This window comes from Leucoraja erinacea, chromosome 19, assembly GCF_028641065.1.
Source record: "Leucoraja erinacea ecotype New England chromosome 19, Leri_hhj_1, whole genome shotgun sequence".
NCBI classification, from domain to species: Eukaryota; Metazoa; Chordata; class Chondrichthyes; order Rajiformes; family Rajidae; genus Leucoraja; species Leucoraja erinaceus.
This window is the reverse complement of record NC_073395.1, coordinates 18,617,327-18,633,610: the sequence shown is the minus strand read 5'-3', so window position 1 is coordinate 18,633,610 and position 16,284 is coordinate 18,617,327. Positions and strand designations below refer to the sequence as shown.

Here is a 16,284-nt window from a genome sequence, read left to right as displayed (position 1 = left end):
GGCTTCATTGTTACCCACTACAATCTCTGGCCTTGGACAGAGCTGCTGCCAAACCCAGCTGTGATGAATCCTGACAGGATCTTTCCGTGGTGCATCTGTGGAAACCTGTGTGTGCATAGCCTAATTATAAAATTGAATTACCAAGAATAAGCTGCAGTGCTAATGAGTGAAATGTGTTTGTGCTGAGACAGGGCTTCCTGCAAATTCCCTGTCAACATTGGGCTTGGCTGAAAATCAATCATTCTCCAGCTAATTAATTTATAACAGAGCTGGGCAGATTCGTTGACTGAATAAAAACGAATTTCACTGCAATTTGAAGTCATTCAGCATCAGCCTGAGAACCAAATGAGTCAGGATTCAGTTATCTGCTCAGTTACTGCACGGTGAAAGTGCTCTGGGTGATTGTGGTTCCTTGAACCTCGTCCTTCCAAACAGGGAATCTGGCCAGATTTCACCCTTGAAGATACAGCGCGGAAATGGGCCCTTCGACCCACCGAGTCCGTGCCGAGCAGCCATCAACCCCATACACTAACACAATCCGACACACTATGGGCACTTTACAGAAGCTCATTAATCTACTAGCCTGGATGTCTTTGGAGTGTGGGAGGAAACCGGACATAAATAGGGAGAATGTATAATCTCCGTACAGAGAGCACCCCATAGTCAGAATCGAACCCGGGTCACTGGCATAGTGAGGCAGCAACTCTACTGCTGCACCACTGGCCAGCCCAAGCTTTTGGATACATACGGAATGAAGCAATATGGTTTATCTTTTGTGGAGATATAAGGAATTACAGATGCTGGTTTTACAAAAATGTACTGGAGTAACTCAGCAGGTCAGGCAGCATCTCTGGAGAATGTGATGTTTTGGATCAGGACCCTTCTTCAGACTGGAGAAGACTTGGTGTTCTGTTGCCTGCACCATCTGCCCCCGCTATTCCTGACGTTCCTGTCCTTCCATCCCCGCAGCTGGAGTGGAAGGTGGTGGGGAAGGTGGGACGGAAGCCATGGAGCTGGAAGAGGTGGTTGGAGAAGAGAAGGAAGAAGCTGCCGAGGGTGTGGGTGAAGACGGCGCAGTGCAGGCCGTGGAAAGTGTCCCAGCGAAGCTGAAGAGACCTGTGGTCTTCCAGCCCAGGAGCACACAGGAGCTGGGACAACTGATCGCCCACATCCAGGACACCGTCACAGGCAACATCCTGCCCAAGCTGCAGAAATGTTTGATTGCAAAGGTCTGTGGACAGAACTCTCCGCTGGTCTTTATTCACCCGTCCCCCCGGCTTCATTCACTCACTCCAACCCATGTTGTAATCTCCCATTTCACCGTTATACGAGTTGTCTCTCCACCCCTCGTAATTCCTTCCCTCCCACATCTCCTACTTCTCCCCTTCCCGGCACTCTGTCCACCCTTTCCCCTCCCCCCACATAGTCATACGGCTGTAGCGGACTGATATAGACCCTTCGGCCCACCTACTCCACGCTGACCAAGTTGGAATACTGGGCAAGTCCCATCTGCCTTCATTTGGCCCACATCCTTCTACTCACTTCCTATCAATATATCTGTCCAAATATCTCTTTAAAAAGTCATTATTGGATCCACTTCTATAGCTTCTGGCAGCTCATTCCAGATACGGACTACTCTCTGAGAGAAAAAGTTGCCCCCGAGGCCCATCTTAAATCTCTCCCCATCTCACCTTAAGCCTGTGCCCTCTAGTTTTAGAATCCTCTACACTGGGGAAAAAAGACTGTGAGCGTTCACTTTATCCATGATCTTGCACATCCTAAAAAGGTCACCCCTCAGCCTCCTACGCTCCAAAGAAAGGAGACTCGAGCCTATCCAACCCCTCCTTATAACTTATGCCCCCAAGCCCAGGGAACGTCCCAGAGAATCTCTTCACCCTTTCCAAAATAATGACAACTTAATGATGTCCTCCTTGTAGCTGGGCGACCAATCCTCCACACACGGCTCCAATCTCGTTAGTTAAGATGTTTTTGCTTTGCAGGTAAAAAGAGATGAACAGCATAAGTTGGTGAAGTCAAAGCTGGTCAACGATGAGGAACTGGTGCGGATTCCGTTAGCCTTTGCGATGGTGAAACTCATGCAGACCCTGCCCAAGGAGAGCATGGATAATAATCTACCCAGGTACAACGGGGGGGGGGGGGGGGGGGGGGGGGGGGGGGCTGTGTGTATTTGACGGTGGTGGTTCCGTTTCCGTTTCTCCTGAGATGCAGTCTGACCCACTGAATTACTAAAGCTTTTCCCGATGGGCTTTGGTTTAAGACAAGGGTCATCTGCTTAAGGATAAGGGGGACACTGTACCAAACATGATGAGAAGAACTTTTCTCACACAGAGAGTGATGAATCTCTGGAATTCTCTGCCACAGAAGGTAGTTGAGGCCAGTTCATTGGCTATATTTAAGAAGGAGTTAGATGTGGCCCTTGTGGCTAAAGGGATCAGGGGGTATGGAGAGAAGGCAGGTACGGGATACCGAGTTGGATGATCAGCCATGATCATATTGAATGTCGGTGCAGGCTCGAAGGGCCAAATGGCCTACTCCTGCACCTAATTTCTATGTTTCTATGGTGTATTTGAGGGTGGTGGTATTGCGCGAGGAAAGATTGATTTCTACATTTAGGAAAAGCTGATTATCAGCACTCTTCCTCTTCATCCATCTCATTCCCTTGTTCTCTCTCCACACATACCTCAACATTACACGGGGATCTTGGGGTCCAAGCCCATTGCTCCCTGACAGTAGCAACATAAGCAGATTACAGTGGTATAGAAGCCATGTGATGGGCTTGCCATTATCGGTCAGGGCATTGAGTATAAGAGCCAGAAAGTCATGTTGCAGTTCTATAAAACATTGGTTAATGGCTGCACAACGGAGGAACAGGCTCTTCAACCAACAATTTCTGTGCCAAACATAAGATAGACACAACAAGCTGGAGTAACTCAGCGGGTCAGACAGCATCTCTGGAGAAAAGGAATAGGTGACGCTTCGGGTCGAGACCCGAAACCTCACCTGTTCCGTTTCTCCTGAGATGCTGTCTGACCCACTGAATTACTCTAGCTTTTCATGCCTTAGCTTTGGTTTAAACCAGCATCTGCAGTCCCTTCCTACACACTGTGCCAAACATGATGCCGTTAAACTAATCTCATCTGCCAGCACGTGATCAATGACTATCCATTCACTGCATAGCCATGTGCTTATCTAAAAGCCTCTAAAACGCCACTTTCGTATCAGCTTCCACCACCACCCCTGGCAGCGCGTTCCAGGCACCCACCACCCTCTGTGTAAAACCAACAACTTGCCCTGCACATCTCCTTTCATCTTTCCCCCTCTGTCCTTGAAGCTATGTCCTCTAGTCCAGATTTCAATACCCCTCTATGCTTACTATTGTTGCCTTGCTGGTGTGGTCTTGATGGTGTGACTGAAATCCTAATTTTGATTTTCATTGAACGTTTTGGCGTTTTAATAGATTTGAGTTCAATATTGTCACGTGCACCAAGGTACAATGAAAAGCTTTGTTTTGCATGCTATTCAAACAGATCAGATATACTCAGCATAAATGCAAACAAGTCAAACTGAAGTACAAAGGGGAAGATACAGAGTGCAGAATATAGTTCTCAGCATCGTAGCACGTCAGTTCCATAGACAATGTACAGTGTCCGCAATGGGGTAGAGGTGTATCGGATAGTATCCTAGCTTGTGGAAGGACTATTCAGAAGCCTGATAAGAGAGGGGGGAAACTTGTCCCTGAGTCTGGTGGTGCGCGCTTTTAACTTTACGGACTTTCTGCCCAACGGGAACGGGGAAATGGAGGAATAACCGGGGTGGGACAAGTCTTAGCTTCTACTAGACTTTGAGTATCCTGTAGAACATTTGCAGTTGGTCAGTGGTGTCTGTATGTTGCTGGAGAGTGGATAGGTGTGGTTGTGGGGCAGGTTACTGACAGGATCTCTCTTCCCTCCTACACAGCATCCTCATTAAGGTCTGCATACTGTTGCAAAACCGAGCCCAGGAGATCAGAGACGTCGCCCGCAACACCCTGACCAAAATAATCGAGACTTTGGGTTCAAGATACCTTCTCTACCTTCTCAAGGAGATGCAGTCGGCTCTAACAAAGGGCTATCAGGTGATGAGCGTCATCTCGCTATCTTAACGTTCGGCATGTGGTAACATTAGATCATAGCCTAGGAACAGTTACTCCACACAAGCTGCCACTTGCACCATCAGCAATCATCACCATCTCACTGCATCACAATTTATTTGGTGTGTGCAGACGTTGCCCAGTCCATCACAGGTACTGACCTGCCCACCATTGAGGGGTCTACTGGAGGCGCTGCTCAGCAAGGCAGCCAACATCATTATAAACCCTCACCACTCTGGCCACGCTCTCATCTCGCAGCTGCCATCGAAAAGAAGGTACAGGAGCCTGAGAACCTTGACGTCCAGATTCAAGAACGGCTTCTTCTCAGCAACCATCAGGCTCTTGAACACTGCACAACACTAACCTCAGCAACTGATATTCTATGGACTGTGACTTTGGTTGTGATACAGACTTTGCTTTTTTTCATTATTATGCTTACCTAGTACTATGGTTATTAATTTATTATATTTCTAGTTATTTATTATCTGTGTGCTATTGCAGCTTAAGCAGTAAGAATTTTGTTGTTCCGTTGTTGGTATATATGTCAATGAAACTCTTGACTCTTCACTATCTATCTCCTTCATTGGCTCACTATACTTTGGGAACATGGTCAACAATTGTTGTGAATTAAGGGTGTTATAGTTTGTTCTTTTGGTGACGTCAGCGTTCTGTCTTACCAGGTTCATGTTTTGACCTACACTGTCTACATGGTGTTGAAGATTCTGGTGCCTAAACTGAGCAGTGGAGATTTGGACCCTTGCATCGATAACCTCATCACAGTAAGTGTTATGAAGCGTTCAAATAGTGGAAGGTGTGAAGCATAGAGATCCTGCACATCCGGGGGACCATATGGGAAGTCTATGTCCCCGATGTATTGAAAGCCAGTGAGCCTGGAGCTCTGTGAGATACGGTGATGGTGAAGGCTTGGGAACTGCTTGCCTTCAACAGCCCATGGCGTAGACTATAGGAGCAGGGGTGTCCCATTACAGCCGTGTAAAATGTTGGTTGGGCTGGAGTAGTGTGGGCAGTACTGGTCACACATAGAAATAGGCCCTTCGGCCCAACTTGCCCACACCCACCAAGGTGCCCCATCTACTTCAGTCCCACGTGCTCCACATGTTGGAAGGTTCTGCTGGAGAGGGAGCAGAGAAGATTCGTCAGGATGTTCCCGTCTGAAGTGTTTTTCGTTTTAGTTTCAGAGATGCAGCATGAAAACAGGCCCCACGGCCCACTGAGTCAGCACCGACCAGCAATCACCCGTACACTAATTCTATCACACTACACACTAGGGGCAATTTACAGAAACTGATTAACCTACAAACCCGTAATCACAGGGTACTGTAGAAGGTCCAAGCTCCATACACACAGCATCCGTAGTCAGGATTGAACTCGGGTCCCCCTGGCACTGTGAGGCAGCAACTCTACGGCTGTTCCTCTGTGCCGTCCTTATGAGGAATTTTATTTTTAATATGTTTTATTATTTATTTATTATTATTATTTTTTTTTATTTTTTTTTTTAAATAATTTCTTTGTGATTTTTTTTTTTTAATGATACTGCCTGTAAGGAAAATTCATTTCGTTGTCTCAAATTGAGACAACGACAATAAATTGAATACAAAAAAATACAGGAAGTTCTAAGGAAGGAATTGCTGGGCTGGCCTTTCACTGGGAACAGAAGAGGCGGAGGGGTAACCTGATGGAGGTGGCTGGAATTGAGGGGGATCGATGGGGTAGATAGTAAAACTCTTCGTCCTTTGTTGGGGAGGAGGTATGAAGTCAGGGGCTCAGAGGGAACCTGTGCCATCTCCATCCCTCACAGCATAGTTGGACTCTGGAACATCTGCCTGACAGGGTAAGTGAGGTGTGGTGGAGGCAGACACTCTCACAACATTCAAGAAGCATCTAGACGAGCTCCTGAATCTAAACATAGACACAGAGTACTGGAGAACTCAGTGGTTCAGGCAGCATCTTTGGAGAAAAAGCTCAGGTGACGTTTCAGGTTGGGACCCTTCTTCAGACTTCAAAGTTTGAATGTATGGACAAACGCAGGTAAATGCGATTAATATGGATGCGATCATACATGCAGGGCTGTTTATGTGCTGCGTGATTATGTATCGTAGGCTATTGCAAGCTGCAATTTCAAGGCACTAATTTGTATCCAGTCACCACCCACAATTATGAGTTTTAAGATTTGTTTATTGGTCATTGCTCATGGATCAACCTTGCCCAGAACACTAGGGATAATATTAATCAGCTCTCTTTTGAAGTATTATCATGGGATCCTTCATGTTAACTCGAGGGCAGTTGCTCCTTGGTTCTCAGCTGAGCTTAAAGATAGCCACTCCAACAATGCGGCCCTCCCGGAGTACTACCCCTCCCTCGATGGTTATGCCCCTTCCCCTCCTCGGAGGCACTGGCCCCTCCCTCAGCATTGCCACGCTACACTATGAGGCTGGTCCTCCAGAATGGGGCATTGGAATTGGATTTACTGTTGCCATGTGATTTACAGTCCGTGCTGCCCAGTAAATTCACACTAAACGTGAGTACAATCAAGCCATATGCAAGTACAATAGGTGGTGCAGAGAGAACAATATCAGAGTACAGAATAGCATCACAGAGCTGAAACAAGGCAAAGGGTGTTGCTCACCTTCACTCATCATCACTTTTAGACGTTGAGAACGTTCCACTTTTTGTAACAATAACATGGTGCTGGAGGAACTCAGCAGGTCGGGCAGCATCTGTGGAGGGAAATGGGCAGACAATCTCTCGGGTCTGGACCCTTCTTTGGACTCTTCAGTGCAGATCCCTTCCCAGTCTGACGAAACGTCGTTTGTCCATTCCCCTTACAGATGTTGTCTGACCCATTCAATTCTTCCAGCACTTTGCGTTTTGCTCACGATACCAGCATCTGCAGCTACCTGTCTGTTTATTCGAGAGGCTGATTGCTGCTTTGCTACAAACAATGTTACCGTCAGTGCAGAGTAATCCTCCTGCGTTCTCCCTCCAGATTTTTAACCACGAGCTGTTTGGAGAAGTTGCAGAAGAGAAGGAAGTGAAAGGGATTATAAGCAAGGTGATGGAAGCAAGGAAGAGCAAAAGCTACGACTCGTACGAGATTCTGGGGCAGTTTATCGGAAAAGGCCAGGTGGCCAAGCTGATCCTTCCACTGAAAGAGGTAATGGCTGTTCACTAATGAGTAACTTAATACAGGCACTCCACGACTTGCCTAAGGGCTGCGTTTTGTGATCCTTTACGCAAGACAGATTTTATCTAAGTCGGAATCCAACTCTTTTTGCCTGGGCACTTTCAGCGGTGCACAGCCTTCTGGGTAAGCACCGCCACAATTGCTGGCTTGTTTCCGATGTCAACGTGAGTGATCGCACAGTGTTTGTGGAAATTACTTACTGCCTTCATTGCACTAGGGACTGTGTACAGAATTATATACCCAAGTGCGAGTCTACGCAAGTCGGGGAGTGTCTGTACCTGCTTCTCCTGTTTCCTAATGTATTTTTAGATTTTAGAAATACAGCACAGAAACTGGCACTTTGGACTCCATGCCGACCAGCAATCGCTAACATTATCCTACACATCTTTTACAACTTACCGAAACCTGTACGTCTTTGGAATGTAGGAGAAAACCGGAGCACCCGTAGAAAACCCATGCAGTCACATTGAGAATGTACAAACTATACAGATGGCATCTGTGGTCAGGATCAAACCCAAGTCTCTGGTGCTGTAAGGCAGCAACTCTACCGCTGCGTTACTGTGCCGCCCTGGCACATCAGCACTGAGAGATTAGATCTGTTGGTGCATTTCTTTTTGCCGAAGTTTTCAGATTCAATTTTAATTGTCATTGTCAGTGTACAGTACAGAGACAACGACATGCATTTTACCAATTTTCGTGGCTTTTGCTCAACAGCTCGTTTCCCTGTTCCAGAGCAAATTTGGAGGTGTCAAAAGCTGACCGCACAGTTTTTCATCGGCAAAAATCAATGCAGTAATATTCATGGGAAGAAATAACCAAGTGAAATTCAAATAATAGAATCCTTCCGATCCCAGAGATCTGAAATGAAATTTCTGATGCACTTTTCCAGGTACTAGAGAACACGACCAACCTTAAGCAAGCCCGCAAGGTCCATGAAACGTTTCGGCGGATTGTGTCGGGTCTGTTACAAAATAATGATTTGACCGCAGACGCCATCCTTCTGCTAAGTCATGGTCTGGTGACCGACAGCTTACCGCTCATGGTGAAGAAGATCAAGTAAGCAACTCTTTGTTTAACTGAGTTACTCCGGCATTTTGCATATCTTTGTTTAACCATCTGTTTGGAGAGCCGGATTGCTTAAAAGAAACACAAGGAACTGCAGACACTTGAGCACTAAATAAGTGACTGGTGGAACTCAGCGGGCCAGGCAGCATCAGTGGAGGCAAAGGACAGGCACATTTTTGGATCTGAAGAAGTGTCCTGATCTGAAACCCGGCCTGTCCATTTCTCCACAATTGCTGCCTGACCCATTGTGTTCTGCTTATTTTGAAAGAGTGGAGCAATTGTAATGAAAGATTGCAGATCCGCTTCTGGGACCAACACGCAGAGAGTCGCCTGCCTTGGGCGTCAACTTTGATAACTGGACTGCACTCAGAGGCCTGGCCGATATGTTCAGGGACACAGCTAAATAAATCTGGAGTTAAAATCTACCATGAACAAGGTACTCGCTGACTGTTGTCGTGCTCATTGATGTCTCTGAGAGGCTTATTTGTGACCTCAGACCTCAGACCCTACTAATGTGCTTAGTCCTGAGCTGAACGGTGCAATGACCCTGTGGTGTATCTGAGACCTGGTAGAAGGTTATCACATTAGGAGATGCACCGATAGGGGACACAGCACGATCATCTTCCAAGGGTGGAAATGTCAAAGGCCAAAGGGGATAAGTTTAAAGAAGAAATGCGGGACTTTTTTTTCAGTGTTCGGCCCATCTAGACCACTGCCTGACCCGCTGAGTTTCTCCAGCACTGTCCACAAATCTCTGTGTTTGGCTCGAGATTCCAGTATCTGCATTTACTTGTGTCTCCGGCATTACAGGGGTGGTTGTGGAGGCTGAACGTGAGGGTTATATGGATAAATGGGAGTGGGTGAGATGTGGTGGGCGGGGAGCAGATGTAGCTCCATGACTGAGATCCATGTGAGGAGCAGATGCTGGCGTTGGTCTGAATGGTTGGTTTTGCATCGCACCTTCCAACGTTGTCTGTAAACGTCCTTTCAAAGGGGGAAACAACGAAAACCTCAGAAATGGCGCGCTGGTATGAAGCCTCAGAGCTGCCTCTTGCTGCCTCCCACCCCGACCCGCCAGGGAGAAAAACCTGCCATCAGCACCAAGACCAACATGCACGTCCTGGTGGATACCGGCCTCCGGGTGAGTCCTTGCTACCCAACCCCCTCCCCACACACCTTTGACCCTGTACTATTCCCCCACCCCTGCCGCTCATGCTGATGGTGCACACTTTCAAGCTTCTCATCTTCTGTCGGATGGGTGCGGGGAGAAGAAGGAATGGCCAAAGGTGGGGACAAGTCTTTGATCATGTTGGCTGATGGAGATGGAGCCGATGGTGAGGAGTCTGAGTCTGTGCGATGGACTGGGCTACATCCACAAATCTCTGTAATTTTCTGCGTTCTTGGGCAGAGCTGTTGGTCAAAGTTCGATCTTCACATGCTCCTTTGTTGTTTCACAGATGCTGCATATGAGCCTGAAGAAATCGAAGGTGAATTCCTCAGAAGAGCGCGTTTTGGAAATGATGGAGCCCTTTGTACAGGTGCTGATAGACTGCCTGCAGTCCATGCATGTCAAGGTGAGCACCTCCCACAGCCATCCGCCCAGTGCCACTGCTGTTCTTCAACCGCAGTCGGAACAAGAGTCCCAACCCTCCACAGCTGCTGCCTGACCCGCAGAGTTACTCCAGCACTCTACAATTTGCTCAAGGTTCCAGCACCTGCAGTTCCTTGTGTCTTCATTCTGTTTTTTTTTTTTGTTTTTTTTTTTTTTTTTTAATAATTTTATTTATTAGAAGTACAGTACATTACAATAATATAAGCCAAATATAACTTATTACATTTATTGTACCATTCATTTTTTAAGCTTTAAAAAGAGAGAAAAGTAAAGAAAGTGAGAAAGAGTCGTAATATTGTGAAAAAGTGATCAAAAAGAAATCATCCTGTATTAAATAGAATATTTCTCTGATGGGTTGGATCATAATAATGTTGGGGTTTTTGAGGGATTTTATGAATATTTTGAACTGGTGCAGTAATCTTGCACCATCGCTGTCTAAAATGTCTATCAATAATCATTCATTAATCCCCTACACCGAATGCTTTATTTGCAAGAAGATTCATTCGCAAGATAAAATGAAGTAGCAGAGAAGTTTCCAAAGCGGGCCTAGTGCAGGAGGGCTGGTGGGACTAGTCTAGATGGGGCACGGACAAGTTGGGCCGAAGGGCCTGTTTCTGTGATGTCTTGCATGGAGCTGGGTGGAAAGGGACAGCAGGCAGTGGTTTATTGGAGTAAGGGTCAATGATTCAGTGACAAAGATCCATAAGGGAAGCTGATATTGTACTCCAGCACGTGCTCTGGTCTGTCATGTCCTCCTGTGCGATCACAGTTGCTGAGTTGTGGTGTCCTTGTGAATGCAGGTGATCACCACTGCCTTGCAGTGCCTGTCCTGCGTGCTGAGGTTCCCGCTGAGGTCGGTGGAGAGCCTGGCCGGGCAGCTCACTCAGCAGCTCTTCCTGTTACTGAAGGACTACGCCAAGGCTGGGGCAGCCAGAGGGGAGAACTTCCATCTCGTCGTTAACTGCTTCAAGGTACGTTGTACAATGCACCCCTAGTGGGGCTGCTTTATTTTTCCCTCATTCTCAGTCCCTCTTCACTGTCATCCTGTTTAGTTTCATCGTTTGTATCCACTCGTTATCACCTTCTCCACAGCCAACAATGGCCCATTGTGGGCTCCACCATACCTTGATCATCATTGCTGGCTCTGATTTGTCCTTTTGCATGCCTTTCATTCGTTTGTTCTTTGTAGCTTTTCATATCTCTAGTTTCCCTCTCCCCTGACTCTCACTCTGAACGAGGGCCTCGACCCAAAACATCACCTATTCCTTTTCTCCAGTGATGCTGCCTGACCCGCTGAGTTACTCCAGCACGTTGTGTCTTTACCAGTTCTCCTCTGCTAACCCCTGACTCTCGGACAGTCCGTGGGGGGGGGGGGCCTGAGTTACTTCACACAGTTCTGAAGTGACTGATGAAGCCCCTGTGGGAGCAGCAGGCTCTGCCACAGGTGGAGCAGGGGTCAAGTCAGAGCAAGAGTCGAGAGAGTTTAATTGTCATTGTCTGGCATCAGAACATCAACATTTGTACTTGCTACAGCTCAACACCCTGAATAATTGAAACATTGAAAAATATGTAATAATCAGTAATATAATACATTAATAAACATTGGATGCATCATAATGCAAAGCCAAATTCCATCGCGCAACCATAGGCACAGTCCATAGAAGATCATAGTTGCTGAGGTTAGTGTTGTGCCATGTTCCAAGAGCCTGCTCGTTGTTGTGAAGAAGCTGTTCTTGAACCTGGAGCTCACAGTTTTTAGGCTCCTGGTTCAAGAACAGCTTGAGCATCGAGATGAGAGCGTGGCTAGGGTGGTGTGCCTCTTTGTGGATATTGGCTGCCTTTATGAGGCAGCAACTCCTGTAGATCTCTTCGATGGCGGGGAGGTCAATACCTGTGATGGGCCGGGTAGTGTCCACTGCTCTCTGTAGTCTCCTTCATTCCTGGGCGTTTAAGGTGCTGAACCAGGCAGTGATGCAGCTAGTCAGTCTGACCTACCAAATATACCAAATCTCCTTTGTCTTCTAAGGAAATAGAGGCGTTGGTGAGCTATCTGTGTGATTGCGGTTACAGAGAAAGGGATTTATAATAATGTGCAATGTCTGCAATGAGGTAGGTTGGAAAATTGCAACGATGTCCTAGGTTATGGGAGGACCAAACAGTGGTCTGATTACAATTTTGTTGGGGTTGAATGGTTATCTGTGTTCTATTTTTGCTCCACAGTCGATATCCATCCTGGTGAAGACTGTGACAAAGCACACGCTGACAGACAAGCAGTTGCAGGTGCTACTGGGCTACGCTGAGGAAGACATTTATGATACATCACGGCAGGCGACGGCATTCGGGCTCTTGAAGGTGGGTGAAGTCGACCTTATTGTGTCGCTCGTTTAAAGTGGTAAATCTTCCCGTTGTGGAGGATGCAAACGTCGTTGGGTATTATTTATTATTAGGATTATTATTTAAGAATCAACTCGATAAAAGATATTAAGGACGCGTTGAAGGTTCACAAGAGGGGTGGGAGAGCAGGGACAGAGGGAGGGAGGTCCAGTCCTCTGGTGCCGGTTGTCTGGGTCGGGATCAGAGAGAGTCCAACAGCACTGAAGAACGGTCTCGACCCGAAACGTCACCTGTTCCTTGTCTCCAAAGATGCTGCCTGACCCGCTGAGTTACACCAGCATTTTGTGTCCAGCACAGGTGCAGGTGGCCATTCTGCCTGCCAATTCTGTGCTGGCCTGGCTGTCCATCTACGCTAAATGTATCTTGCCCTCCCCTCATTCCCCATCAACCTCACCCCCCTTCCCCACCCCCAAACCCTCGCCCTTCCCTGGGGGTAATTTACAGTAACTTTTAACGCGCACCTTTGGGATATGGAAGGAAACCGGAGGAAACTTGCAAACTCCACACCGACAGCACCCAAAGGCAGATTGAAAGCCAGTCTGCAGAGCAAGTGGAGGATGGAAGTAGGGTAGAGATAACATCATGAAAATTAATATTATTCTTATTTGAGGTGTGGATTCGAACACAAGGCAGTACGGTGCAGGAACAGGCCATTCACCCCTCCACTTTTGTGCCTATAATTCCTGTCTAAACTAATATTCTCTGCCTGCACGTACCCGTATGCCTCTGCCCCTTCCTATTTGTGTGTCTGACTGTCTCCTAAATGGTGCCATCTGTGTTTGTGTGTTGCTGGAAAGACCAGCGTCCATTGCCCCTGGACGGAGGCTAGGGGACATTCCTGAGATTGTCCAGTTTGTTTTGAGTGCGCCTGCATTCTGGCCCCCCCCCCTCCCCCCCCCCCCCCTCCCCCCCCCCCCCCCCCCCCCCCCCCCCCCTCCCCCCCACCCTCCCCCCCCCCCCCCCCCCCCCCCCCCCCCCCCCCACAATTCGCTCCAGCTACCATTCCCTCTGCAGGGCTCTGAATAAATGTGCACTATATCCCCCCCTCCTCCCTTCTATCCCCCACCATTCTCTCCCCCCCCCCCCCCCCCCCCCCCCTCCCCCCCCAACCCCCGGCTAACTATCCCCACTACAGAGCTCTGATCCCCACTATTCTCTCCAACTACAACTTTGACTGCAGGGCTCTGTGTAATTGCACACTCTCTCTCTCTCTATCTCTCTATCTGTCTGCAGGCGATTCTGTCCAGGAGGCTGCTGGTGCCGGAGATGGGTGAAGTGATGCAGAAAGTGGCCAAGCTCGCCGTGACCGGGCCGAGCGAGCCCGTCCGCGTGCAGTGTCGTCAGGTCAGCCATGATCATATTGAATGGTATTGCAGGCTCGAAGGGCCGAATGGCCTACTCCTGCCCCTATTTTCTATGTTTCTATGTCAGGGCCAGTCCCAGCCTCAGAGTTCCATCCATTCAACGCGCGGTCCACCCGCTGGGCTTGGGGCGAAGGATTCTGGAAGTTCTTGTCAAAATAAAGAACTGCAGATGCTGCAGAAAAAGGATGGGTGACATCTCGGGTCCGGTCGGAAGAAGGGTCCCGACCTGAAACTTTGCCCAACCTTTTTCTCCAGAGATGCTGTCTGACACGCTGAGTTACTCCAACATTTTGTGTCTATCCATACCGTATAGTTCTTACTTGCTGTAGTTTAACTGGCCCATTAACGCAGCAACACAGCAAATAAGTAGACAATAATTAACAATACAATAAATTAATAATCCGTAATACTCAGCAACCAGACCATAATAGTGCAAAACTGAAGCCATGTTGCTGAGATTAGTGTTGTGCAGTGTGTAGTCTTTCCTCTGACATGGATAGCATGCAGCAAAAAGTTTTTCAATGTACCTCCGTACAGGTGACAATAAACTAAACTGAACCAACCTGTCTGATGATACATGTCTGCCTGGTGTCCCAGCTTCCTAACAGTGGTGCCTCTGTTTCCTCCGTGCTTTAGGTTTACATGAAGTTTATTCTCGACTATCCTCTGGGGAAGGAGCTGAAGACTCACCTCGACTTCATTGTGGCGCAGCTCTCGTACGTTTCCGCTGGGTTTCCGACTGCTCGTCACCTTAAATCATTGTTCTTTATTTAAACAGTGGAGTCGCTTGGAACGTTGCCAGGGTGATGACTTCCCGACTGGGGATCGGCAGAGACTTGGTCATGGCCTAGCAAGGAGATGAGGAGGAATTTCTTTAGTCAGGAGGCGGTGAATGTGTGGAATTCATTGCCACAGACAGCTGTGGAGGCCAAGTCAATGGATATTTTTTATGGTGGAGATTGACGGGTTCTTGATTAGTACGGGTGTCAGGGGTTATGGGGAGAAGGCAGGAGAATGGGGTTGCGAGGGAGAGATAGATCAGCTACGATTGAACGGCGGGGGCAGACGAGGGGGCTGAATTACCTAATTCTGCTCCTGTAACTTACGAACATGGTCACAGCACGGGAACAGGCCCTTCTACCCATTCCGTCCATGCTGATCGGTGCTTACCTCAACCAGTCTCATTTCCCTGCATTTGCCCTCATATACCTCCAATCCTTTACTATCCATTTATCTGTCCAAACGGCTTCTAAATAGTGCAACCGTACTGCACCAGCACCCCTTCCTCTGGCAGCTCATTCCAGATGTCCACAATGCCCGATATGGCAAAGCTTGCCCCATTTAAATCTTTCCCCGGCATACCCCCTAATGTTTGACTCCCCTACCCTGGGGAAAAGACCGTGACCTTCCACTTCATCTCTGCCCATCGTGGTTTTGTAAATCTCAGCCTGCTACGCACCAAAGGGAAAGATCTCTTGAAATGTAAAGATGCAATTAGGGATTTAGTGTGTGTGACATTGGAGAGGTTCCACTGGGATGCCCTGCACGAGGGGGCCAATACTGCTGTGCATTGCTGGGGATTACTGATGGAGGTCTCCTGTATGGAGACAGATGGTGAAAGTGGCGGACAACCGTAGGAGCACAAGTTTACACAACAGCTTTGGAGCTGGGGTGGGCAATAGACCAAGCAAAACTTGATCAATTCCTGACAAAATGATGGAATGTTGTGCACTTCAGTGAACTTTGAATTCTCCAATTTTAGGTAATAAACCTACAAATAACCCCCTCTCTCCCCTTCCCCTCTCATCTCCCCCCCCCCCCCCCCCCCCCCCCCCCCGTTTCCCCTTTTCCTCCTTTAAGCACCTCCGGATTTACTCCCATTTCTCCCCTTCCCCTTTCACCTATATTCCCTCCTCTGGGTTCATAATTTGCATGTCTCTCACACTTTCCTTATTTCACACTTTTTCACCTGTGTTCACCAATCAGTTGCCAGGCTTTGTCCCATCTACACCTCCCTTCCAGCTTTCCTACTCTTCCCCCCCCAACGGAGGTTGCAGAAGGGTCCCAACCCAAAACATCGTCCACCCATGTTCTCCATAGATGCTGCCTGACCTGCTGAGTTAGTCCAGCACTTGCTTTTTTTTTTTGTAAACCAGGATCTGAAGTTTCTCCATTGATTTTTTTTTTTTCCGTCCTGTGTTTAGCTATGAACATGAAATAGGAAGAGAGTCTACGCTGGAAATGTTGGCTTATATATTCCAGTCCTTTCCACAGGTATGTCTCTTTTTATCTCGTTGCTGAGTTCAATTTGCTCATACGTGTCCCCTCGACCCAATGTCCAGGTTGACCAAGATGCTGGTCCCACCTGCCTGTGTTTGGCGCATAACCCTCTCAACCTTTTCTATCCATGTACCTGATCAAATGTCTTTTAAATGTTGTGATAGTACCTGCCTCAATTGCCTCCTCTGGCAGCTTGTTCCATACACCTAAGTGA

General features: G+C 47.9%; 1 protein-coding gene across 1 annotated transcript in view; it reads left to right on the top strand.

The window, feature by feature from the left end:
- The window catches only part of utp20 (UTP20 small subunit processome component), a 77,255-nt gene that overhangs the window by 49,645 nt on the left and 11,326 nt on the right, over positions 1-16,284 (top strand). The window contains exons 41-53 of the mRNA XM_055650506.1: positions 970-1,229; positions 2,001-2,140; positions 3,979-4,135; positions 4,831-4,929; positions 7,158-7,325; positions 8,245-8,411; positions 9,414-9,561; positions 9,878-9,994; positions 10,833-11,003; positions 12,253-12,384; positions 13,660-13,770; positions 14,427-14,506; positions 15,995-16,064. Of these exons, the coding sequence (XP_055506481.1) occupies positions 970-1,229; positions 2,001-2,140; positions 3,979-4,135; positions 4,831-4,929; positions 7,158-7,325; positions 8,245-8,411; positions 9,414-9,561; positions 9,878-9,994; positions 10,833-11,003; positions 12,253-12,384; positions 13,660-13,770; positions 14,427-14,506; positions 15,995-16,064 (1,820 nt within the window). The remainder of the gene's footprint in view (positions 1-969; positions 1,230-2,000; positions 2,141-3,978; positions 4,136-4,830; positions 4,930-7,157; positions 7,326-8,244; positions 8,412-9,413; positions 9,562-9,877; positions 9,995-10,832; positions 11,004-12,252; positions 12,385-13,659; positions 13,771-14,426; positions 14,507-15,994; positions 16,065-16,284) is intronic.